This window comes from Pseudonaja textilis, chromosome 1 (genome assembly GCF_049901715.1).
Source record: "Pseudonaja textilis isolate UNSWEBS1 chromosome 1, rPseTex1.2, whole genome shotgun sequence".
Classification (NCBI taxonomy): Eukaryota; Metazoa; Chordata; class Lepidosauria; order Squamata; family Elapidae; genus Pseudonaja; species Pseudonaja textilis.
In genome coordinates, this window is record NC_141990.1 from 152,061,652 (window position 1) to 152,089,028 (window position 27,377).

The 27,377-nt window shown below is 34.8% G+C and overlaps 1 protein-coding gene across 14 annotated transcripts in view; it reads right to left on the reverse strand.

Annotated features, from left to right (window-relative positions):
* MEIS1 (Meis homeobox 1) overlaps positions 1–27,377 on the reverse strand; it is a 161,309-nt gene that overhangs the window by 62,286 nt on the left and 71,646 nt on the right. For all 14 annotated transcript variants that reach the window (XM_087919295.1, XM_087919302.1, XM_087919294.1 and 11 more), the window contains one exon: positions 15,907–16,052. In XM_087919295.1, the coding sequence (XP_087775421.1) occupies positions 15,907–16,052 (146 nt within the window). The remainder of the gene's footprint in view (positions 1–15,906; positions 16,053–27,377) is intronic.

Below are 27,377 nucleotides of genomic sequence, written 5' to 3' on the forward strand. Positions count from 1 at the left end.
AGAGCACCACAATGTCTTTCCCTAGGTTTGCGCATCAACACCACAAAACAGGATTAGTATATGATGTTTGCTGTGTTGAAACACAATTGCCTATAATGTTGTTTTAACAAATTCTCTGCATGCTTGATTGTGTAACACATGTGCCTTCTAAATACAGCTTTATCGGAAGACAGTTCATTGCATGATCACTTTAAAATTTGATTTATGGTTCCACAGACACAACTAAGCAACTAATCTTCCAGGACAAATGTGCCACATAAGAACAGCTAAACTGAAACATATAAATCGCACATATCCTTAAAAAATATTATTGTCTGTAATTTAATCTAACAATATTTCTAGGCCTATAACCTTGCATACAGAAGCAATTTCCCAAGCATTAATACTTAAATGGGTCATATGCACCACATCTGTCATTCTGTCCTGAAGTCTATGAGGCACAACCAAGACTCTGCGAGCCTATTGATTTTTCTAGCATTTGCTTTAATTTACTTAACCATTGAGAAATCCATCAGTACATAAAGGGCAACTGTCCATTACTGCCTCATTTGCAGACATTCTTTCTATTCATTCTCCATCCCAACCCACCGTGCCTCTCCCCTTTTGGTATAAATGCTTAAAAATGCTTCTGTATTTATGATGCAAAAGGCAGAGTGGGGGGTAGGGAGATGTCTGAAAGATGACTCACACCTGTTCTATTCAGTGAATTGCTGCACTGAAGTATATCTAATGTGCTTTAAAATAGAAAATAATATCTAGACTTTATAAATCTCTGTGCAAAGGGTGCAAATTAGGTCCTAATTATATTAACATGGAATCTGCCTCCTAGCTTAAATGCTACATGAGCCCTCTCTAAACACACAGAGCTCTGCTGCAGTTCCTTTGTGAGCAGATGATTACTACAACTTCTTAGGTTGTCACTAAATATTCTGTTTACAAATAAACCATGAAGCCTTGAGCCAACTTTTCAAGAATAATCATCTGAGGGTGTTTTTTTCCCCTCCCCTACTCCACGCCATCCCTGTTCTAGCAAACCTCCACCACATATGCATGGCAACAATCAAAAGCCCAGGCTTCATCTAATTACTCTATCACATAATTTCACAAATTGCCTTTTTGCTGGGGAGCCAAGTGCAAAACACACTCACAGTGGGATTTCAGGCGGCAGCTTTCATTTACTACTCATTTCTTGTTAAATTAAACACAAAAACACCAGTTGTGTGAAAGAAGTCAAAATGAAGGCTTGTAAATGAGCCAGACGAGCAGATCTCATATTCATACCACTGTTAGAAAATAGCTTGCATTTTTAATTGCAGTGCTGTATCCCTTAACCCCTTTTGAAGTCCTAATACATTTTCAGAATTGCAACTAGCAAACTCTAGAAAAATAAACAAAAATACAATATTTCCTAAGCTATGGAGATAATATCACCGCCAGCAATGTAACATTATATCAATCACACACGTGCATTTTATACAGACCAACATGGAAGTGGTTTTGTTAATAGTCTAGCATGATTACAAACCTTCAACTCATAATGTGTTGTTCTAATGCTAATAAATCCAAACATCTGATATTGTTGTGGTGAGCAAATGTCTATTAAAGCCCAATTGTGTCCTATAAAAATCAAGCCACACTGATTATGATTTGGATAGATTTCAAGTCTCTAAAATATGTAGTAGAAAGAACTACTATATAACACAACTGGTTTAAGTAGCCATGATTTAATAGTCACACATATATCTTTTTTTCCTTTTTTCACTTTTATATATTTTTTTCCTTTGATTTTATTTTTGTGATTTTTTGTCATTTTAAAAAGCAATAAAATAAATAAAACATTTAATAGTCACACATACTTTCAATTCTTCACAAATAATTGCTCTGGGCAGAATCCTCAGTTTTTTCCCTATTAATAGGACAGAATTTCAGCTTAAAAGCAGCAGTAGAGACCTAAGGGTTATATTGTTTTCTACGTTAAGTTTACAACTCAGATGACATTTTGATAACCAGTCAAACTCAGGACTAAATACAGTTGTTTTAAAAGTGATATTGTTCTTCTGTACCGCTACCATTTCATATCAGCAGCAAAAAGCTCTGCTCCAGTTCTCTGCAGAGGGAAAACATAAGCAGCAGCTGTTTGTACATTCCCACATTAGAAATCCTATTCACAGACAGGTGGAATAATTTAAAAGCCAATGTGGTACCATTTTGTTGTAAGTAGTGTAATTGTTTATCCCACAAAATGGTATGCCTCATATTTATGAAAACATAACTAAGATTACATATTATTCCCACAAATCCTAAAACTCCTATTATTGCCTGCTGACAGAATGATCCCACCTCATATTTGTGATTTAATAGCACTCCAAGGTTAAATGAGCTCTCTTGCATGGATGTAAACTGCAAACATTCTATTCCACCTTGAAAACGGAGGATAACTGCACATACACATTAAAACATTTTCTAACATATGCCCAAAATCCAGCTCCCAGTATCTGAAATACATATGACTAAGAGAAGACTTACATACATGGTACATACTTACATGGTATATACTTAAATGTACCACGTCCTGAAAATTCTGGTTACTGAAGAATTAAACTCAATATCACAAATAGGATTTTATATCTTTTATAAATTCACTATTACTGTGGGGGGGAGTATATTTTAAAGTGGGACATGTGGAAAGAAGAACAAACATCAACAGAGATGTCAATATGTTGCAAAGATTCTCTATAACAAAATATCTATAGCCTGTCTTTCTCAGTTTCACTGAAGATAGCAAAAGCTAGGTATGCCACCAAATCTTGAGTTCCCAATACATTGTGATAACATCAAGAAGTATTTTCCTTGCAGATACAGAACATATACAAAATTATAGGTCATTTTATAAATTTTGAAAATTCTTAACTTTCACTTCAGGTAGATGCATTTTGCAAGTTTCTCTTTTGCTTCAAGCACCTGCTTAACATTAACATTCTCTTTCCCAGGTTAATTGAGAATTTGACTTTTCTCACCATTATGTTTTTCACTACATTTGCTAAAGCCATAGGAGTGGGGACTGAAAGAAACTAACCCAATATCATATGTCAGAAATTGTACTCTGTATGTGCTTTACCTCATGGTGATGTAAGAAATTAATATTATAGCACATAACTCTGTAAATAAAATATTTTACTTACATTAGCACAAAGGTAAGTCCATTAAATATAAGTTCTGATTCCACACTTCCCACTACATATTTGGAAACATCCTTTCAAAAGTCATAATGCGAAATGCCGATTAGATCCACTATCTGTTGGCAGTCTGACTGCTAAATAAGCATGAACTGTTCAAAGAAGCTGCTCAAAACATATCCACTGATCTTTGCAGTGGTGAATCAGGAAGATAAGCCATTGAGTCCAGCATTCTGCTCATGAATGAAAGCAATCTTATGAGCTATCTCTAGCTTTAGTTGGAACACATCCAAATGAAAGATCTTCACCATTTCTCTAGGCATCTCTGTTGAATGATTCTTACTCTGATACATCTTGATTCATCATCACCCCTCAAATATCTACAGAGGAAAGTTTATGTTGGAACAAGTGCTTGATTCACTCTGGGATGGAAACTTGTTTTTTAGGCAAGAGAAAAAAAAAAGCAGTTCAAGCTGACTCAAAAGGGAGCCCCCATCTTAGATAACATGGATAGTGTATTTGGCACATCTAAAATGGCATCTATCCAATGAAGGCCTACTTGGTAACTAAACTACCATCCTTTCCACATATTTTATGGAATAAGTTTGCCCATAGGAGGAAGGGAATGAATCAATGACAGGAGCAGTTGGCATTGCAACAGGACCACCAGTGGCACTGTTCTAGGGAGATACTGACTTTTAAGACTTGGCTAAAGATAGTGAGATTGGCTGGGATAGTGAAAGATGAAAATTATGGTGAAAGGTGAAAATTATGAGTTCAGCCATTACAAAGAAGACATTTATGAATATAATGATAAATGTAACCTGTGCTTGAATTAGGAGTTTATGGAGAAGTAGGAGACTGGAGAATCTGTGGTGATGGAAATGCCTTTTATGCATTCCTCAGAGGCATTTTACTCAGTGTTCTAAAACCTAACTTTGGTGATGAAAATAGGCTGCTAGGTTAAAGTCTCTGCGCAAACAAATTGAGAGGCAGGAGCGTGTTTGGAACTTGCCTGTGCAAGACAAAAAGGAGTGCCTATTTTTATGAAAAGTTGTTGGAAGAGGGGATAAACGATGATTGTGTTGCATTAATATGTGGGGAGGGGGAGCAAGAGAAAGAAAAGAAAGAGAGAAATGCTTAGGTTTGATTTTTTTTTTCTCAAAGTCATGTTTCTTAATACTAAATGGGAAGAAAAGGATACTTTCTCAGGAAATATGTGGGATAATTTATTAATACTTAACTATCTTGAATTCACTCAATAATTAGTAATTTTAGACAAGTAACTAGCACAATTGTTTCAGTATTTCTTAGCCACAAACTAGCACATATATAAATATATCATAGCAGATACTTTTAATTTGCCATACCAGAGGTGCCAAATGACTGTGTTTGCTATATCTGCCCTTAGTTCCCACTTTCTGTTTCTAGCATATTAAAGCCTGGAGTGGACAGGTCTCATTGTTACTCATCAGGGAATAGTACTGGGCTCTTGATCGCCGCTAAATCATTTCCAACTGTGAAAGTCAGAATAAGGATAGACAAAATCTATTTCTGATTCACATCACTTTCACATGCAATCACTGCTCCGTACTATCTCATTTCTACACCAACTTTTTTTTTGTTTTAATGAATGGAACATTTCAAATTTAAACATCTTTTTCTTAACCAAAATGTAAAAGTAAAGGTTTGCCTGACCAGTTGTGTCTGACTTTAGGGGTGGTGCTCATCTCTGATTCTAGGCTGAGGGAGCCAGTGTTGTTTGAAAACATTTCCATGTTCAGCATGTGGTCAGCATGGCTATATGCCAAAGGTGTATGAAACGTTATGACCTTCCCATTGAAATGATACCTATTAATCTACTTGCATTTGCATGCTTTCGAACTGCTAGATGGGCAGGAGCTGGGGAAAGGAATGGGAACTCACACGTGTTTGGGTCTCGAACCTGGGCTGGTGACTTTCCAGCTGACAAGCTCAGCATCTTTAACAGGTGAGCCATTGCGCATCCCTCCTCCAAAATGGAACTCTTCATAAACACACACACACACACACATTTTGTTTTTAATCATAGGGAAGCCCAAATGTAAGGCTAAGTGTGTGTGATCTTTTTGTAAAAATTGAGAAAACTGTATTTTAAATCTGGAGATTTTAAAATGCAAGCAAAAGCATATGGAACTTTGAGCCTTAGTTCAAAAAGTATATATTAAATTTTGGTCAGAGTAAATATAGGCAGAGATGTTACGAAAAATTGGAGAGAGGGGGAAGTAAATTATGAAAGCAGTGTTGCCTAAATGTGATATCATATGTGCATATGAAACAGATGGATCTAGATACTGCTTGAGGAATGCTGTCCAAAGCATATAGATGCCTCTAATTATACGTAGTAACAAAAGTAAATCCTCAAGAATCCTTAAAGTAGAGCCCATATTAGGACAAAAAATGTTTGTGAACACCATAGGAAATTATACTACCTTAACTCAATTTCAACTCATGTTCATTATTATTAAACATTAGTGTCTAGCTCCAACCTATCGTACCACAAACAACTGTAAATAATAACATTATTTCAAATTCTAAAAACAAACATCTAGATTTAACAAAGTAAGGTTTTTTTAAAGTGTGTGTGTGTGTGTGTGTGTGTGTGTGTGTGTGTGTGTGTAGAAAATGAACAATTTCAAAGAACCAAAGTAAGTAATGTGTTGGGGTAGGATTGGGGAAATCTAGGTTGAAGTCCAAGCATGGGGACTCAGCAGGTGACTTTGGGGCAGTCACTTTCATCCAGCTTGGACAGTCACTTTTGGGGGGACCAACAGAGGATGAAGGGCTAAGTACACACTGTGGAATCCTAGAGGAAAAACAAGATAGAAATCTAACCAAACAACAAATACAATTGTCTGTTTCAAAAACATCTATGATGCCAATTCTGCAAATAGTTTGCAAGATATGTATTTTAAAGGTAGAAGGTATAAGTGGATTACAACAAGTTATATTATCTTAGCCCTGACTGGAGGTATAATAGTCAGAGTTCAACTGCTTAGAATTCAAAGGAAAACAGATAGTTGAAAACTACCTACTATAACTAATCACCACTTATTTTTATTATTTATTCTCATATCCCAAACCAGCCGCTATATTACTTAGAAAATTGTTTCTTTTGTAAATAACCTTGTTCATTGTAACTTCCTATAGAGCTGTCCACATTCTTTTAAAATAAATTAATTTCTAGGAGTTTTTTAATTTCAAAAATACATCTTTTTGTTTCTTCAGCTCAAAAATTCCTAAACTTTTGGGGCTGGGAAGCAGGTTTTATTCATAAGAACATAGCATGAGAATTCACACAAAATGGCCATCTTGGAGGGTATGGCCAGTCACAAGGCAACCTTTACTATACATAAAATAAATTGGTAAGGATGTTTGCTGCCACTGCCTCTACTCCCTTGCCCCCAGCTTCTCTCCATATCTCAGTTTACCTGCTTTTTTTCCCCCAAACAGCAGCCATTCACTATTTTTAATTTCAAAGAACACCCCAGTGTTTATGACTCTAAGGCAGTCTTAGAAGTAAATATGATAGCTTGCTATATAACACCTAGCTTCCCATTTCATTTTTTTAATTAAAAGAAGCTTAATAAAACAAAATAAATTAAAATCAGATGAAGTGCGGAGCCTGAGGGCTCTAAGGGAGGTATTATCAGGCATCTTGGACCTGCCCATATCACACTGGAGACCCAGACTGTGGCTTAATGGTTTTTTAGCCAGGTATTTTCATGATAAGATGGAAGATGACAGTACAGATGCACCTGTAGGTCTTATAATTGTCCTGTGAAAAAGTTATCCACTTTGAAGCATGGAAAACTCAAGTGGTTCTTGCTCTGTTTAAAAAACAAGCAAAAGTAATTACGTGGCAGAAACGAATTTTGTAGGATGGGTGTGACTAACATCTAGAACAAGCACAATGGCTTCAGAGTCCACCATTAAAAAAACCTGAACCCTTAGAAAATTATTAGCAATACTAAAGGATATAATTCACAGGCAAGTGCAGGAAAATATTATTATATAATCTTCAGCAGCTCCCTGCATTACTCCAATTCAGTTTACTTACAAAGTTAAACTTTTTGAAAATCAGAATAACTTAAGAAAGGAGCCCTGGTGGCACAGTGGTTAGAATGCAGTATTGCAGATTATCTCTGCCCACACCAGTTTAATCCTCAAGGCTGATTCAGCCTTCCATCCTTCTGAGATCGGTAAAATGAGGACTCAGATTGTTGGTGGCAATAGGCTGACTCCTAGAGAGGGATATGAGGTGGTAGATAAGTTGCTATTGCTATTTATGGAAAAAAATTTTTTTAGTGAAGACAGGCAAGGTTAGTTTGCATGCTTGAGTGGCCTCAATGCAAGGCTAGTATATATGGCATCTGGATTGTGATTTATGAAATATTGAGTTGGATTCATAGGATTCCTTTTGTGGGTAAAGAAACTTTTGGAACCAATCACATGTTTCCAATTACAATTCATAAAATCCAGCCTATGTGGTCCCACTGAGACCAAGACAACAAAGTAGTTTTGTATTTTGGCTTGTTGCAAATTTCAATTATAATCTGAAACAGATTTAATTGCAAAGTATTCTAGTGCAGACAGTTACATTTCCTTTTGCGTTTTTGTTGGTACTTTTTGCTTCAGTATGATTTCTTATGAAGTCATTTAAAAACCTAATATGTAGCTCAAGACTGCACAGAATCGTCAGACACCGTAAGTCTATTATATTTAACAGTATTACTCAATGTAGTTTTTTTTAGAAGCTACTGATCTACCTACTTAACTATCTACCTCTTACCATGGATTATTCAGCTGTAGTCCCTCCCCCCACTAATTGCCTGTGAATTGTGGGGAGGAGCTCATCTTAAAGTGAGAAAAAAATGCCTTTGGAAACTAGTGAATGGGCAGGAATGAAATTGGCTGCAGACTTTGCTAAAAAATGTGAATTCCCCAGAATTAACCATTACTTGGATGGATGCTTATTTGCTGAATTTTAATCCTTTTTGTAATACCTAAAGTGTTTCTTCTCTCTCTTTGATTTCCTTTCTTCTACTCCAGTTCCCCTTTCTCTTTGCATCCTCTGTATCAATCTTTGTTTCCCTCACTTCCCTTCCCACTTTTTCCTCTTCCTGTGTCTTCACTTTCTTGTCTCATTTCTGTTAATAGCAAAGCTAGGAATAGATACATGTTTTTGTTTTCGTGTGAGAGTATGGTGGATATATGCAGATGACAATCAATTAATTTATTAATGAGAAACCTTATTTTATAAGCAATTACACTTGACATCAATTCAAATAACTTTTTTTCTTTGGGATCTGTTCTTTTTTTTGCAGAGATTCTAACAGGCATGGCAGTATATTTTGACCATATCTGTTCCTTTCTCTTTTTCTCTGTTCTTCCTCTTTGACAGAATTATCGTAAAGTCGTGGTTTTCCTTTCCGTAAATAAACTGCTCTATAAATTAGCAGTAACTGTTAATATGCATGAGATATTATATCATCTTGTCTCAGGTCACCACAGTATATACCACATTCCTTAGATAGTGCTTTGGCAAATTCCAGCTGTACTATGAAGTATTCTTTGAAGATACAGTCTGAATTATTCAATTAATACACAATTTGCCTATCTTCTTAATTACATAACACAGGACGAAAAATTCTTCAGGTTTTTAATAAAGCACCAGAAGTCATCAATTCATTTCAGGCTACGATTCAATGTATTTTTCTTAAGCCTAAATAGCTGGTTAACTAAGGGGACACTTTTGCCTTTATCAGGCTCCATGTATACAAAGATCCTCAGAAAAAGCTGAGCGGCGGAGTGGGGGAGATGGTGGGGGGCTGGGGGACAAAGCTATTTCAGCAACAGTATAATCTCTTTGGAACTCCCTATTTGGAGGGCATTTAGAGGGCAAGATAGATGAGGTTTTAAACCAGGCTGGCAATTCATTTTTCTACAATGGCTACAGTATGTTATGGTTTAAACTATATATATATATATGTATGTATGTATGTATGTATGTATGTATGTATGTGTGTATGTGTATGTATATGTGTGTGTGTGTGTGTGTGTGTGTGTATGTATGTATGTATGTGTATATATATATATATATATATATATATATATATATAATATATATATAAAACAAACAATATCACAAGCAAGTCAGAGTCTAAATTTTGTTTGTATTTTTTTGGTTCTATTGCTTTTGTTTTGAAAATTCTGCTGTCATGGGGTAGAATATAAATGTTTATAGCAAATGGAAATAATACACAAAACATATCCCTATTTGTTCAGCTTTTTGTAAATTTCCTCTATTACCTAGAAAGATGGAACACCAACAGCTGATATATATAAATAAAGTAAAACAAAATAGTACTTATAATGGTAAAAATGGGATTGACCAAACTAAGAATATAAAAAATAAAGAACCAAAGTGAAGAATAAATAGCTTTTAATACTAGTAATATACAATCCTAAATAGCAATCTACAGTCCTTCAGATATAATATTTGAGAAATCAAAAGGTCCATAGAAGTTTTCAGTTTACAATACTCCTTATATAATTCTCTACTTATGCGCACACATACATGCACATGCACAGAAAGAAAGAGAGTTTTGGAAATGTTGGCATTATGTTGCTATATTGCTTTTAGGCCTATAAAACATCCTATCTTTTACATATAGGATGATACAGCATTACAAATCTTGGTCCTGGCATTATGATACTTAAGAAAAACTCACCAAAATCCCAACCTGCTATTGCTTTCAATTCTGACTGTTGAAGAGTGCTTGAATTTACAGGAATTTACTAGGCCCCCTTTCTACTTTATAATCCACCATCTTCTCTCATTTTTCTCCAAGGTGCTGAAAAAGAGGAGCCAAAGAGAAGATTGCCTTACTTTACCTCCTGAAAATTCAAGCACTGCTGTCTAAGGGATAGCTTGAATTTTGCAATTTTTTACTGCAAGAAATCAACAATATTCCACTCAAAAAAACCCCAAAACATAGATTAAGTATTGTTAGCATGTGAGAATTTATCCTGGTCAACATAACAATGAGACGTCTTTGGTACCCTCTGAGTTTGGTTGTTTTCTTGAAGACATTTCATTATTCAAACTAGTAACATTGTCAATGCTAATAGAAAATGCTAGACTAGCACTGATGATTTTACCTAGTTTGGGTAATGAAACGTCTGCAAAAGAACAGCCAAGCTTGGAGAACACCAAGAAACCCCTCATTTGAACCCTGAGCTGCAAATATTCACCTTTAGTGGTACAATATAACAATTGTTGCTCCATTAGGTATTACAAGACAAACAGAATACAATACCAATAAAGAATACAGACAACAAATCTATTTGCAGATAATGGTTTTTTTTCAAAATTCTAGCATAGCATAAATCTTATTTACAATATTAATTGAATAAATTTCATAGTAGCAAGATCTGGAGCCAATCCTGATAAACCATTCTCAATAAGCAATACTGAAGCAAAAAAAATTGCACAAAACTACTGGACTTCTTTAAATCCCCAGGTGGATTTAAATAATCAGGAATATGTACAAGGGATTGGTGCCTTTTAAATAAATAAGAACCTGTCTTCTCAAAGATAAAACTATCTGTGTTATTGCTAGCAAAACAGCCATAATAATCAATGCCTACCTCTAATTATTGTTTCAGTTTGAAATAATTATAGATCTCTTATCAATTATTTGACTTTATTCATGGCAGAAAAATATATATTTCTATATATAGCACCAAACAAACCAAGAATACAAGGAAAGGTGCAATGGAGGTTTAGATACCAAATCTGAAAAAAATATTTTTCCACTTTCTAGTTAAAACTGTTCATTCATGATGGAATTATTTGGAAAATAAAAGTTGTCCAATAGCCAAGACTCTTGTGGGTTTTCTTTTCTTTTCTCTTCCCACTGACTCCTGACAACAACATGGATTAACTTATGTAATTTTCAACTAGCATTTCTGGCTGTGATCTGTCATTGCCTACTTTCTAATACTACAAGGAAGTGACTGGCCCCCAAGGTCATCTAATTGCTTTTGTGTCTAAAGCAGGACTAGAACTTCCCTGCTTCTTCTGATTTTTCTGCTTCTAGTCCATCAGACAAAACTGGCTACCTTCATTCAATTAGGCAATGCAATTCCTCCTCAATATTTAGAAAAATAATTCTTACTATCCAAATCTCTATAGAAAGTTGGAAACAAGTTTTGGTTCCTAATTTCTCCCCTTTTCTCACATTTTCTATTTCTTCGTCACCCATGCTTGATATGCCTAATTAAAGGAATGAAAGACAGAGAACTTTTTTAGGATTAAAAATTTGATTATTAACTGTAACCTTATTTTTTGCAAAATAATTGACCCACAAATACTTTCTTGGATTCAAATGAAGAAAGTTTTTTTAAAAAAATCCTTGTGTCAGGATATTGTAAGATATACAGTCTTCAGTAATGGGGAGGCATATAAACCTAAGTAAGTGACCAAGCTAATAAATGTGACTTTATGAAAGTAATGTTTAAAGAATGGCAGCCTGTACATTTGTTCAATTCAGTGGTGACTCTTCGGTATTAAATAAAACTCAAATGAGGCAGATTTCTTCAAAATCTTTAAATCCATGGCAAGAGAACTTAACAGTTTTAACTCAATAAATTCATTTAACATTGTTTATTATCTGAATTCCACTTGTATCTATTTCAGCAGTTTATTTCAGCAGCAATATACCATACATTAAGGATGTAATCTAGTTTTTAAAGAAAAGGCAGTACACTTATTTCAATGGGCAGAACAAACATAATTTTAAAAACCCAACAAAAATGAAATGGAATAGCCAAAATAAATGCATTTGTATTTAATGATTAACTCTTAGATTTTTTATGTATTAACACAAAGTAGAAAACATTATATTAAAACACACAGGCTAGATAATTAGTCGATCTAGCCAAGTATTACCAGCTCTGAAGGACAATAGTATATGCCCTAAGGCAGCAATCTCTTATTCAGTTTTCTTTGACGTAGAATGGGGGACTGTCTATATGCAGCATATATTTTATACTCCTGAGCTATGGCCAGGTATGCTGTGTGCATATGAGATTAAGAAAGAGGGAGAGAGTTGTAGAAGGAACAAGATACTGTACAAACATCATCAACCTACAATGTGTGTGTTTGATGTTGTATAAGGTGTCTGAAATGGCAATGCCAGAAATGACTTCAAAAATTAGTTGCATACTATATGAAATAAAACTGCCAACATTTCCTTTGTACTTTTTAAGTTTTTGTTTGCATGTTTGTATAAATCACAGTCTAAAAGTTGGTCTCAAGCATTATGGATTAATTTTATAAAAACTTATAAAAGTTTCCTACTTTTATGTTAATAATTCCATTGACCAATCATTAATATGGCTGACATGGTAATTACTATGTTACTGGGGTATTAGTATTATAATGGGTATTAGTATTCTAATGGATATTAATATTTTTAATTTTATGAGCAGTCCTTTGAGATAACGGTAAAATTAAGAAATGTTAGTGCTCAATCAGGATGCAGAGTATTTCAGTGTTAATTATTCCCAGCTCTTCCATACCGTTTTAATTTACAAATTACTTACTATATGTACTCTAAGCTTTTTATTTCATACTTACAATATACCCATGCAAATAATAATATAAATTAAATCTGGACAAAACTGAGCATTATTATTTTTAACAATCAAAAATGGAAATTTTCATTTGTGAGATATTTCCAAGAATTCAAGGCGACATCCAATACGCCCATTTATAAAGTTTTAGCTAATGAGGATTAGCTTCTCATATGACAGTTATTTCTTTTAAAAGAAAAGGGTTCTTTTTAAAACAAAAAATAAAAAAACAGGATGTGTTCATTTTGCACCAGTACAGATTCTTCATCTTATGAAATATATACCAAGTAATTGACAACATAGTCTATAAAAGTTCATCCTATAATGAAACACATAACATGTATAACAATGACTATATGTATAAATATCATGTCAATTGCAGCAATTACATTAATTATATTTATCTTAAGACATTAACCTTTCAGGCTTTAACACAAAAACTTGGGTTTCCCTTCCTTAACTCAATATCCAAGATTTTCCTTACCAGTGTAAGGAAAACCAAAGGCCTATTCACATAAAGCCCAAAAATCCAAAATGGTCTGAACAGAACAGCGGATTCACTTCAAAACCATTATCTTGCCTTTTTCATTAAAAAATCCTTCTCCAATCTAGGTCTTCATTTATTTAGTAAATGCAAATCTTTCAAAAGTTAATAGTTTGGCATATTTTTAAAATGTGAAGAGATAATGCAAAATTGCTTCTACACATTTTCATACCATTCAAATCTGTTCAACTACAAGCTTATGTATTAGAAACAATAATTTTGTAACCTTTTTGCATTTTCTCTGACAGTACTAAGAAGAAAAGAAAGTAAAGGGGAAAACTATTGGCCTGAATTTGTAAGAAAAAAGATAGGAAGAACAGTCTCTAACTAACTAATCCTTGTACTACATATAAAATTTGAATTTGTTTGGATCAATTCTAGATATGATTGTTTAGCCTTACTCATTTGTGAAATGGATGTTTCAGCCTCCATACACTGTGACCATTCTCTCCAGGCACAGCAATTCAGCATGTTCAGGTCCACTTTATATTCCATGTAACTATATTGCCAGCAGTCGTGTGCATGGTGGTCTCACACAGGGCAAGTGATGTCCTAGCAGAGTCTGTGTGAAGTCTACTTTATAATACCCAAGAGAGGAAATATCCCTTTAGCTCTCAATTAGTGCTGACAAATCCATGTCTTTATGCACTCAGCTATATATGTTATGGCCTTTGAGATGCTTGATTCCTTTCCTATATAAACTGTGCCCAGTGGGTGTGAAGGTTACAAGAAGGTTACAAGTTCCACTATTAGCCACTAATATTTTGGTCCTGTGTTGTACTCGGCATAGGCTATCTATTTCTGGATTTTAAAAAATGGATGTTCAACTTCAATCTTCTCTTTTAACATTAAGTTTACATTACAATATTGAGGGTGTTTCTCAAATGCAATCATGAGTACTAAAAATCTCTTTTTAAAACATAAATAATAATAAAGTCTTAAATCAAGATTTCATAAATTTCTAGAAACTATTAATGGGCCTCCAAGAATCTGAAAAATCATATTGTTTTAGACATTCTTTCTATTTAATTAGTTGAATAAAAGTTATATGTAAATGCAGAAAGATGACACACTCACAATAACAATAAACACATTGACTCATTTACCAGATTCAAATTAAGGAATGGAATAATGAGGAAGAATGTTAGTCAGCTGCTTATAATGAATGTGTGGTATAATGCACCACATTCAAATACCTCATTTAAAATACATGTAACATTTTTGAATTGGCTAATTGTTTATAGTTGCAGCAACTAAAATTCACTTTCACATATATTTACATGCAAACCATGCCCAGGATTATAAATACAACAGCATAGTCCTGAATTCTCCATCAAATAGCTTAAATTGACACTCAAGGTTTCATACAGCACTACCACTTCCCATTCCCTGTTACTACACAGAAAGCTCTTTTTGGTGATGAATTAGAGGAGGCAGCTGGGGTGAACAGGCGGGAACCAGCTGAAGTACAGGGAAGACAAAAAAATTCTGCTAAATACACAAATATCTGGATCATGAGAATGTCTCCAGACTGACTGAATTATGACCAAATGCTTCAGTGACAAGAGAGAATTTCCTTAACCAAAGGGTCTCGCATCAGATGCTTATACATCTGACAAGATAAAATTGTTCCCCATACACATATATCCCATTCCACCTGGTTTCTGAAACTTCAGAAGAACATCTTTATTCAAGCAGTGGAGAGAGCTAAAAGATGGATGTTTGACCTTGCCTCTCTCCCAACCTACAGGCCAAGACCTGCCCTGTTCCCATTCAAATGTGTAGGAAAGAAATATTCAGAAATCTTGGTTTAGAAAGACATCCAAGCTTTGATGGAGACTCTCTGGGATACATAGAGTTTTAAATAGAATGTGGCACACTTTGAAAATGGAGGAAAAAGCAGTCCTGCTTTAAGAAACCTTCTTGTTAAAAGGAATATGACTTTTTTTTTTTAATTCAGAATCATGTCAAGCTGACTAAAGAAATAGAGGAGAGATGCTGCGCATATGTGGCCTGATGTTCTTTATCTGAATCATTTTCACAATCTAGAGGGCCCAGATTTAAGGTCCATTACTTGATTCTGCTCAGTTGCAAGGATTGAGGACTGGCAAATAAATACCCAGATCTTGCAAGCTAGACAGTGGATGCTCCTTCTCTCACTGATTAAATGGAGAGAGAAAAAAAGTGCAATAGAAATCTTTGTTTTACATTATTTAGATGTCCAGAAAGAAAACAAATATTAAGTCTCTTTGTTTAGATTTACTAGACACTGAACAGCATAAATTAACATTAGCCAGATTGTTGTTTTTGTCTTAAACAAGAGGCTGAAGAGGGAAAAAATGACAAAAGAATATACTGTATGCAAAATAAGAAACAAAGCAGAATACTTGCATAAGATAAACAAAATATCTCAAAGACTAGTATTTGATTATGTATTATATGCATTTTCTACTATAACGTTTTCTACCCAGGTGTCATTTTATACATGATCTCGATTTCACTTACTGTTAGATGCTGGAACAGCCATGCCCTCATGATATTTGTGGCTACTTTGGGAAAGATGCCGCGCTTTTTATGTCGCTTTTTGTCCTTATCTGGATCATCATCATCACCTGTGCTGGGAGAAGCTACACTGTTGTCCAAGCCGTCACCTGTAAACATAGTGAACAAATGTCTCACTTTAGTTATCTTGAGATTTTATGACTAAAAATTAATTGGGTAGGTAAATACACACCCAACATGTGTACTAAACACACACACGAATAATCATAAACCTAATGAAAACTCACACTATTTCATGAAATAATTTTAAACCTATCACAATTTTTTTTTGCTGTTGTGAATTCTAAATCACAACTGCAGCACAATATCATCTATTTTCTGGTTGCAGCGCTAAGGATGTTCCTTCAAGTCCCACTTTAAGATTCTAACCATTAAAGCTGAGGTTTTCTGAATGCCAATAATGTGCTCTCTTACTGAGCTATATACACCATATATCCAAACCAGATTGAATTTTATAGACTTTTTAAACAATGCCAAGCACTTACAACTAAAGCTATTTGTAAATATGGAAGACATTATTTGGAACCACGTCTGGGAGCTTTAAATAAGGTGAATCACTATTACAAATTAAATGTTTTCAAATTCTGATGAGAAGTTACATAATATCATCTTCTCACATTAAGATTAGAATATAATTATATTTTGGACTTTTCTATTTGTTCACATGCTGTTATGCATTCTGTTTCTCATAAAACAGGTTCAAATTGTGTTAAAATGTATGTACTTTTTAGGAAAAAAATCCTTAGGAAGGTACACTTAAGATAAAACCATATATAAATATTTATTTGGGGAGTTAAAAAATAGCCACACATATTTAAATAAAACTTTTGTAATCCTTTTTTCAAATTATCATATAAAAACAAAAATAGAGTCAAACAATTTGTGAATGGACACATGCAAACCCAGGGTAGCGCAGAAATAAAACGATTCATTGAACTCTTATTATTGTTACACCATCTACAACCCATCAAATGCCTGCCTTTCTGAATTTTATTAGTGAAACTCAAAGTTAAATTTATAGAAACCAGTTATTTATGCTGTGCTTTTAGCTTATTTTTTCATACTGCAAAAAACACAGCAGTTTAAAATCTGAAAAGCATTTGTCAGGATAGCTTAGAATAATTACTTATATTTCAATTTCATCTTTTTCATACGGACAAGGTGTCAAATTAAGAGTTCTCAACTGTCACAATCTTTATAAGCATTTGTGTTTTGATCTAATTTAGGCAATTACTATTAAAAAAAGAAATACTTAAAAAGCCTTTGTTTTAAATAGGCATTTTAATTATTCAAAATAATGATTGAGCATGCAATCTTGTAAGAATTTATTCTTTAAAAAATGAGTGTGACTACCTTCATAGAAGGCTCTTTGCTTCATGAAAGTTCAACTGAGGCCTTCATATTTCTAAAAAGGAACCCTCATAGTAATACTTTAGATGTCTTAGGCAGATAAAAGTCTTTGAAAGGTTTTATTCAGGAAAGCAATTCCCCATATAAAGTAATGATTCATAAAATAAACATAAGCAAACAACGGGCATTTAAAATTTCCCTGTACTAATCCACATCCTCTAGTCTGATGGGCAATTAAAAAGAGGCAAGGAAGGAGAAATGTATCAGGCGGTCAATGGTTAAAAGTAAAAGGGCTTCTAACGTGATGACATCCTATTGCTTGTTCTTTTTTTAAATATACTTTCAGCTCCCTTACCACCCATCCACCCCGCCCACCCCCACCCTGGCTTCAAATTATTTTAGCAAGCCATGCCTTGTGCCTGGATAGAAGAGAATTCATTGATAATTTATGGAAATATCTACTATAATTCAATGGAGATTTTTCCCCCCAGCTTTGTGCATCAATAGATAATCAAGGCCTCAAAGCAGCCTTAGCTTAGCATTACCTCAGGCCAAAGAATTCCTGAAAGCATGCCTTCGGGGCACCTGAATTATAGACACCATTAGGAGGGGAAGGCTTTCTGCATTCCATGAAGAACACTCTCTCAGAACCTTTCCTGTTTATTTCTGCTGTATGAAAGCAGAAACATTAGGGACAGAAACCACCATCACCACCCCTTTTTGAAAGGGGAGGCTTATGGAGATACAATGGAAAAACCTTTCAAGCAAGACCCAGATCACCTCCCGTCAGTCCCAGGCAGTGACCTATCCCAAATAAAAGATTTCTGTTACATCATTAGCTCAAGCCAAAAACAGCCTTGGCTTAATGCACAGTTTGTTCTTCCTACTGTTTTTAGGCAAATACAGCTACTTTACTCCCATCTGGGAGGGAAATTACACTGCTGGGTTGTAATCTAAGACAAGATTTTCATTGGAAGCAAATGCTTTCAATCCCATGTAAAATACTTGTGCACGCTCAGAGAAGCTTAAAACAATAAACTCCAGCCCAGTCCAACAGAAGATAAAAGGATAAGAGGGGGGGAAAGCAAATTAATGAAACCAAGGTCCTTTAGAAGAAATTACTTCTATAGATTTTAATGCAATTGTTTCTGGAGGAGGGGGGGAAGGATTTGGAAACTTGATTCTTTGTAAAAGAAAAATCTCAGCTAAAAGTCTAAACAGCATGTCCATTCACTCTGCAATTCAATACTGTCACCTCTATAAGGTCTCTTGAGAATACTTTTCCTCTTCTGCTTTCTCTACCCTACTTTTTTAAAAACAACAAAAAAAGGACTCGAAAACTGGCTAACTAACCACATGGTAGCAACTATGAACCAGGTTTGTGAAATGTCAGCAGTGACTTCATGCTTGAAGTTGACTTCTCCCACTGCCAATGAAGGCAAGCTGAAAAGGTGGAAATAATCATAAAAATGATGCTAGTCCATAAACAAGCTTACAGCCTCATTAGTATAGCAGTAGATTCCACTGGGTGATTTATACTCGTTTTGCTGATGCCATGAGGAAATGCCATAGGGCAACTTCAGCCAACTCCTAATGGTTTCTGACAGCTTCTTAGCAACTAGTGCAAGCAACGCTGTGGCGTTTGTTAGTAAGAGAAACTGAAAATGTCATATTATCTGTCCATGTGCCACAATGTCCATGTGGCAATTAACTAGTAGTCCAGTGACTGAGGGGCCAGAGGCTTTTAAAAATGCCCCTTGGCTATATAAGGGCATTGCTTGAATTTGTGTTGCACATATATGCAAGTTTCTAATGCAAAAGTCTGGTTGTCACTGGCATCTTTCTCATGGCCATTGATGAGTTGGCCTGCACAATAGGCTCTTGGAAGAGCATATTTTGGGAAGGGAAAAAGGGAAATCCATTTCCTTTCTTCTTTCAACACTAATGACGTTATCAGAGTAATTTAGCCCTTAAAAAGTACCTTGATAAGCCTTGCTTGTAAATAAATTTTGCTTGCAAAATACCTGGACCCCTGCTTTTGAACAATGAGTGGATGACAAAAAGAGCTAGTTCTTTTTCTCCTTTTTCACAAATTAGTCTAAAAGGATTTGAGATCAGTGAAGCAGACTCATTGCCTGCGAAATTGCTAGAAGCCTAAGAACTCAACATAGCAAGTAGAAGACACTATTTAATCAAAACAAAACAATATAAAACACATACACCACAAATCTTACAACAACTAAAATGACAGCTATGGCTCTACAGTGCACTTTCTCAGATCTCGAAATAATGCAACATATGTTAAACTTTTTAACCCTTTTAGTGTGGCCTTTTGATCTTTCAAATAATATTTAAGTATTATTTTTAAAATACTTTTCAGGTTGTGGTTTTGTGAAAGGGGACAACTAACCAAGATATTTGTACAACAATCTGCCCACATACAATTCCTCACAAATTTGGGGCCTAACCCGCAGAGCAGGGCAGATGACCTGTGACAACTCACAGATTGTCCCGAGGCTCAGATTTCAAACGCACTTACCTCAAACAACTCCGAGTTGCCTATTTAAGCATACCCCAGCATTTAGGCTGTGCTATCTTGTTTCTTTCAAGACAGGATAAAGAAGCATTTATTGTATTCAGGCCATTCAGTGACTCAGACTGGCCATGTCAGCAGGGGTTCCTCTCGTTCAGGTCAAATCTCTACCCTTTCTCTTCCTAAAAGGTCCCCTTTGGTTCTCTTGATTGTCCCTTTTTACTTCCCCTCCCTCCCAAGAAAGTTACACACAGAGAATATATAGGAAAGAAATCCTAGAATTCCATTCTTCAGCAACATTACATTGAATGAGCTCAGGCTCGCAATGAATGCCAAAAATAACAAAAAAAAGTTCTTTGACTTTTCTCTTGTTTCTTACATACCCCCCAAAAAAGATTCTTTGGGTATGTGAGGAACAAAAGTCAAGGAAAATGTCCATTGGTTGGAGAAGATGGCATGATGGGCAAAGACAACAGGAAGAAGGCTCAAATGTTAAATTCCTATTTTGCATCTACTTTTTACAAAAGAAAAAAAAATGTCAGGAACTATACCATATGAGAGCAGAAGAAAAATGCAGATTCAAATAGTCAAGGAAGTGAAATGAAAATACCTAGTTGTTTTGCGTGAATTCAAGTCACTAGGAATCAGACAGATTATATTTGAAGGTACTAAAGGGATCAGTGGGTGTGATCTCAGAACCACTGATTGTAATAATTTAGAAGTTATTAGTAGAAGCTAGCATAGGTTTATTAAAAAATTGTTTGTCCTAGACAAACCTTACTACTTTTTTTTTTGACAAGTGACTAGTTTAGTAAATAAGGGAATGTATATGTAATATTTCGTTAAGCATCTGGTATAGCTGATCATAAGACTCCTTCTTGATGAAGTGGAATAGTTCGGGACAGGGGAGTCCAATTATGAGATGAATTCATAGTATTGAAGAAGCAGCACATGGTTCTTTAATCTTTACACAGAGGGAAATATATCAGAGCTTTGTCCTGAGCCCAGTGTTCTTCAATGTTATTATAAATAGCTTCCTAGATAAGGAGAGAGAGGGACTCAGAGTATACATGTATATTGACAGACTTAAACATTTATTCTGTGGGATTGCTAAAACTCTACAAGAGAGAAGTAGTGTTCCAAATCACCTTGATAAGAGAGAAAAATGGTTTGAAAGTAACAAAGACCTCTGAGATCCCTTCCAATCTAAGATTTCCCAAATAATTGCCAGCTACGATAAGTTGACAAAATAAGCAGAAGCATCAACAAATCTTTTGAGAGTTTTCTATATGCCCTGAAACTGTGGACACAAAAGAATCTTGTTTTTTTTAAATTCCCATGAGTAAAATTGAAATGTTTACTACTACGTGTTTAGAATATTCAGTTTTAAGAAAATCCACATTTTGAACTAATGTTAGCATTATTATTTTTTAGAACAGACATCATATGTGATTAGGCTCAAAATTTAGACTAAGGAAAACACACAATTCAAAGAGACCCCTGGTGGCCCAAATTCACAGTTTAAGAGTTTATCTCCATTTCACACATTTCAACAATAACAAAATTCCAAATTCTCAATGGTTTTAAAATTGTGATAGAACAAACAAGTAAAAATCAAATGGTAGGATAAAATTTCTTTATATCATATGAAATAGGGTAACATAGGGAGATATTAAACTTCTAGGTACCCCCACTGGTCTGTAATCATTTCTGATATTACCATAAAGATATGAAGAACAAAGATCAGATTAAGTAAAAGGCCCTATGCATAAAGAATCCTGCAGTGGTAGTCAAAGAGAAAATAAAGTAAAAAAATAATAATGCAGTATTGTCTCTGTGTTGCATTTGTATTATATCACATTATGCAAATTGTGTACTGACACTCACACACAAAATATATACTACACCTGATTCTAAATGAACTGCTGTGGAAAAAGTTAGAATTCACATTGTGCTGAAATCATTTTCCCAAAGTCTCTTTCTTCCTGAGAAAGAGGTTTCTGTTTTGTCATGTTCTATTTTTGACTTTTTTCCTGCAAGATAATAGAAAATCTGTGTGTGTGTGTGTGTGTGTGTGTGTGTGTGTGTGTGTGTGTTCTGTTACACATTCCTCCACCACTCTGTGGCCTTCCCCAGTTATCTATACTTCCTGATCTAAAAATTCCCACAGAGGAATTCCCCCAAGTTTTCTTCCCTGAAATTAAGTGAAATGTATAAAGTAAAAGAGAGTGCTGACTTCTGGAGAAGTTACCATAGACACAAAGGTAGGATATTCACATTGGCCATTGCTTAATTAAAGAAATTATCAGCACTCCACCACCCCTTATCAATGAAAATTCATTTACTGTATTAGTTTTATTTCAAAGAAAATTGAAAACACTTCTCCATTCAGTTTAATGATAATGGTTGGATTCAATACAGGGTAAATTTTTGGAGTAGCATTAGGCATGCTATTGTACCAATATTTGAACAGAAAAATAGTATTCCAAGGGTAGCTTTATTCCCTAATGTATATTTCTTAAAAAGAACAAGACAGCAAAAGGTGAAGGTCAGCAAAGAAAAATGCACACCATACAGATAGCACCTTAAAACCTTTCTTTCCCAGTGATTGTTCCAAACCACAAACATCATCCAACTGTCACCACATCATGCCAATCTGCTGTTTTTTAAAAAAAGTGCTCACATTTATCTCATTCATTTTTTAAACAAATATTAAACTCCAATAAGCCTTGCTCACTGACTGCCCATTTAGAACATTTAAAATGTCTCCTTCAAGTGGATTATGTGTGATAAATTAAAGCTATTTAGAAAAATTTGGACAAAGCACTGGAATTTACTGTGCTAAGGAACAGTGCATAAGCCTGCATTCCAAGCTCCAACTTGTAACAATCCATTTAGATAACAATCTATCTCCACTACTTTAATTTTTTTCCCCAGGAAGTGCATGTGAAGAAAGCTTTAAAATGTGCCTTTGCCTGTAATACAGCATTACTGAGGTCTGCCAAATTAAGCACCTTCTGGTTAAGCTTCTTCCCCCTTTCTCCCTCTAACTCAGCTTCTCTCCATTTTTCACAATAGAAGTAATTTTAGTCATTTAAAAGAAAACATTTCCGAAACACATTTTTATTCTCAAGAAGCTAATACAATAAAAATATCTAGTCTGACCAGAGACTGTTCGATTTTAGTTGGCATGTTGTGTTCAGTTACAGTTGAATAATAAAAACTATGCATCCTACCTCAGTGTGTGATCCTTTAAGATAATGCATTTTTGTATTGCATTTTATTGGGCATTAAATGAAGATTTTAAAAATATCTTTCCTCAAATATCCTTTTTCTTCAATTAGCAATTTAATATACTACATTGTCTCTTCTAAAAATGTAGTTTTATTTCAGAGCTTTCATATTCAGAACTTTGAAATATGAATTTTTTACATGTCAATCAAATACATGAGTTAAAATATGAATCTTTAAATTATCTGCCCCTAAAGCCATCTTCAAACATCTCTTTCTTTTGCACATTAAACATAATTTTATCTTGGCAACCTTTCTCAATTTTAAACATTTAGATTTTTGTTTCATACACAATAAACTAAGGATCATATGATCAAAGTAAATTCATAAAAAACCCTAATTATTCAGATTTATCATTGAACAAAATTTCTGGGCTTTCATTTCCAAAACTGCAGATACATATTTCATGTCTGGATTAAAATATTCACAGAAACAAATCCATATGAGTTCAATGGAAGTTTTACTGCCAATTAAATGAAGATAGAATTAAAGCATCAGAAAGTGAACACTAAGCTGTTTTAAAAGGATAACTAGCAGTTGGATATTTGAACCAACTTCAATGAACAGCTTCATGGTTGAACTGATATGTAAAGATTTCCACATGGTACTTGATTTATGAATATTCATTCATATGGACAAGTTGCAGTTACTGTTACTGTGACACACATGGACATTAAGGATATGCTACATATACGTGTAAATAGATGACTGAGATTTGAAGTAGCAATGGTCTATTTTGGATCTTTAAAGGAAAAAGAGTTTCAGCAATGCATGAGCAGTACATAAGGAACCTTATCTAGCTCAGAAAATAAGAGTCAGTCTCATCTAATACTTAAAAAAGGACACCCCCCCCCTCCTGAGAAATCCTATGACCATAGTGTATATTGAGACATTGGAATAAATCTCAGAAAAAGACAAGGGCAACTACTTTTATACTTCCGTCATGGACACTACATGGACATTTTTTTATTGATGTGAAGGAACCCAAACATGCAAAGTGTTCAACTTCTACATATTAGCTAGAGAACGTGACCAGCCATTATTTAGGGGGCATTCTTCAATTGTTGAGCCCAAAGAGAATTTGTAAAACTTGTCTCTAGCTTTACAATGTTAAACAATAAGATCAACAAATGCAACTCAACAACACACTTGTCCTCTAAAAGATTTTATATGAAGTTACCATGCCCATCACATTTGGTTGGTCTTGTAGCCCAGGAGTCCCCCCCAGGTGTCGGTCTGTGGACTGACACCAGTCCATGGCATGCCAGAAATTGGGCCAACAAACAAGTGAAGCTCCGTTTGCGGAATGCAGACAGCACACAAAACCACGCCCCCCTCTGGTCCATGGAAAAACCTTTCTCCACAGAACCAGTCCCTGATGCCCAAAAAGTTGGAGGGTGCTGCTGTAGCCTTTGCATGAATTAAATGCCTGAAAGGGCTTAAAATCAACTAAATACTGTTCAAATAGAAACTTACAAAAGATGTGTTAGGGAGGAACTGGTCTATATTGAGACCACACATGACTCACAAATAATCAAGTATGGAAGAAATATAATTTGTATTAACATAATAACATTAAAAAGGAAGAGGATTAATAGAAACTGAAAAATGTATGCTTAGGAAACATTTGCACTGCTAAATGCATTTTGATAGACTCCTATAGTCTATCATGGCATAGATTTAACTTCTAAAAAGAGAACGCAGTGGAAAAGACTGCTATAAAAATACCTTAAACACCACTCATCTCCTACCTAACATTATTCAGATTTGTGGCTGTACCACTATTGCTGATGAGAATGATGGAAACTGAAATCTGGAGCACTCCTGATTGGGAAAACTAATGAAAACAAAAGCTGATAATAATCAAAATAATAATTGCACTTTTTTCAGTATAGTCTTTCATATAACTTTGACATACAGTATATGTCAAACTCACTTAGTTGATAAAAGGATGCAAATTTAGAAATTCTTAATTTCTAGCAACAATGGATGTTTTTAAAATGATAAATATCTGTGAGTGAAAAGTGAAACAACTCTAATCAGTTATACCTTAAGAAAGATGGGAAGTTGCTTGTCTTTCACATATTACTGGACTACAGTTGCCATAATCACTGATCACTGTTGTTTGCAGTGACAGGAATCGAAGTTTCATGACATCTGGAAACCACAGATTACTACTCTTTCTCTAAACACTGAACTGTATTACCTGATTCTTCTCAATAAATTAGTAAATCTATACATAGAAACGAAAATCAGCCTTAAATAAAAATATATTGTAGGTTTTGTCAATTTTCATAAATTCTGCACATTTACAGCTAATCTGAATATTTTAAAACAAATATGAAAAATTTTACATAGTTTAACACACTTTAACTGAGAGCAACAAGCTAGTACAGATTTTGAAGTCATAAAATGATTTGAAAAGTAATAAAATATTTGTAATAATTAATTTGAAGCTAACAAGTTATTTCTTTTACCAAAAGATACTGAAATGCACAGTTACAGTGCATGGTAAAAGTCTGACACAATGTTTTAATCTGGTATTGGGTGAGGGAACAGTTGCTACCTATTTTAATGGCAACCTACATACAACACATGCTGAGTGGACTAATTTAAAAGAGTAATACAAAAGTTAAACCACAAAATTGGTTTAAACATAAAGCTTGACTGTTGGAATGGACCTATGTTTTCAACAATATCATGTAGGAACAAGACAGGTTTTTCATTATGCAGCGCTATTACAGTCAGGGGTGGGATTCAAATTTCTTAATAACCAGTTCTGTGGGTGTGGCTTGGTGGCCATGTGACTGGGTGGCCATGGCTTGCTGACTGGGCATGCCTTGTATGTAAATATTATAAATATTTATGTAAATATTGATTTTTTTTATAAAAAAGAGCAACTTTTACCCAAAAGCAGGCAAAGCAGACAGCAGATTGAATTGCTCACAGAATTACAGATTCACTTAGAGATATATCTATCTGCAATCAGCTACTTGAGTCTGCACTGAAAAGCTTCAGTCCTAAGGAAGGTTTGGCTCTGCTTTTAGATTAGCTAGAAAACATGGAATCCAAGGATTTCCCGCTTTCTAGTTAATCTAAATCTCATGGCAGAGCGGAACAGCTGATGGTCAGGGGAAAAAAAGGAAAAATTACAACTTACTAACCTAGGCAAGTTGGATGGCTTGCATGCCAGGTAAAGAGTGAGTGGGTGGGGAAGGGCAGGGCCAACCAGTGGAGCAATTTGCCAGTTCTCCAAACTGCATCATGTGTAGTGTTTGCAATAAATCATCAGTTGTGACACCTGGACAGCTGACAAGCGCTATGCGCGGGTGCACAGTGTTTGAAAATCCTCGTTTCCTGCTTTTTCAACCTCAACTGTGCCGCGCAAAGCAGCTGAGGAAGGAATAGCAGGGAATAAAGGGCAGCCTAGAGTCCGGGCAAGCGGGTGGGCCAAACACCGAACCATATAAAACTGGGCTGAACCAGTAGCATCCCACCCCTGATTACAGTTCACCAAAACATACAACTGAGTAATACTAAATTCAAAATCTCCACTGGAAGAAAATTAAGTAATGCTTTTCTTGAAAATTGAACATGCTCTGAAAAGAATGCAGTCCTCAATTCAAGTAGATACAAACTGACCCCATAATTTGAATGCATTACACATTGTGATGCTTTGAGAAAGAGTTGTCATTTGGAAAAATATTAGGGTTGCTTATATTTTAAACAATAAGTATGATCTCTTAAAGAACAGAAGAACTTCACCTATATATCCCAATATCTCGATTACATTTGTTAGAATAATAAATACATGAAACTAGAATTAATGGTAAGATCCTTAACCATTAAAAACCAGGTAACATAGCTCTTCTAAGGAGTATAAATCCTTCCATTCCACACCATCCAATCAGGGCTGAAGAAGCTTCTTGGATGAGAAGCGAAACATCTTCAGAGAAAAACCAGAAAGTCCAACTGCTTCTTGAAAAAGCATCTTTGGGACAACCATGACCTGGATGACTGAGAATCTACAGACATATAGCTCTTTTAAGGAATGTTTTGTGTATGAAAAGTGTTTAAATAAGGCAAAAATCAACTATAACAACTCTATAACAAAGATTTAATTAGAACATCTGTATACTAATAAACCTCTCTTGTCTGTTTATTTGTTTGTAACCTTCAATTAGCATTATAGTACAAAAAATTGGTGCATCAGAGTACAAAACAATTTGAATCAAGGTAC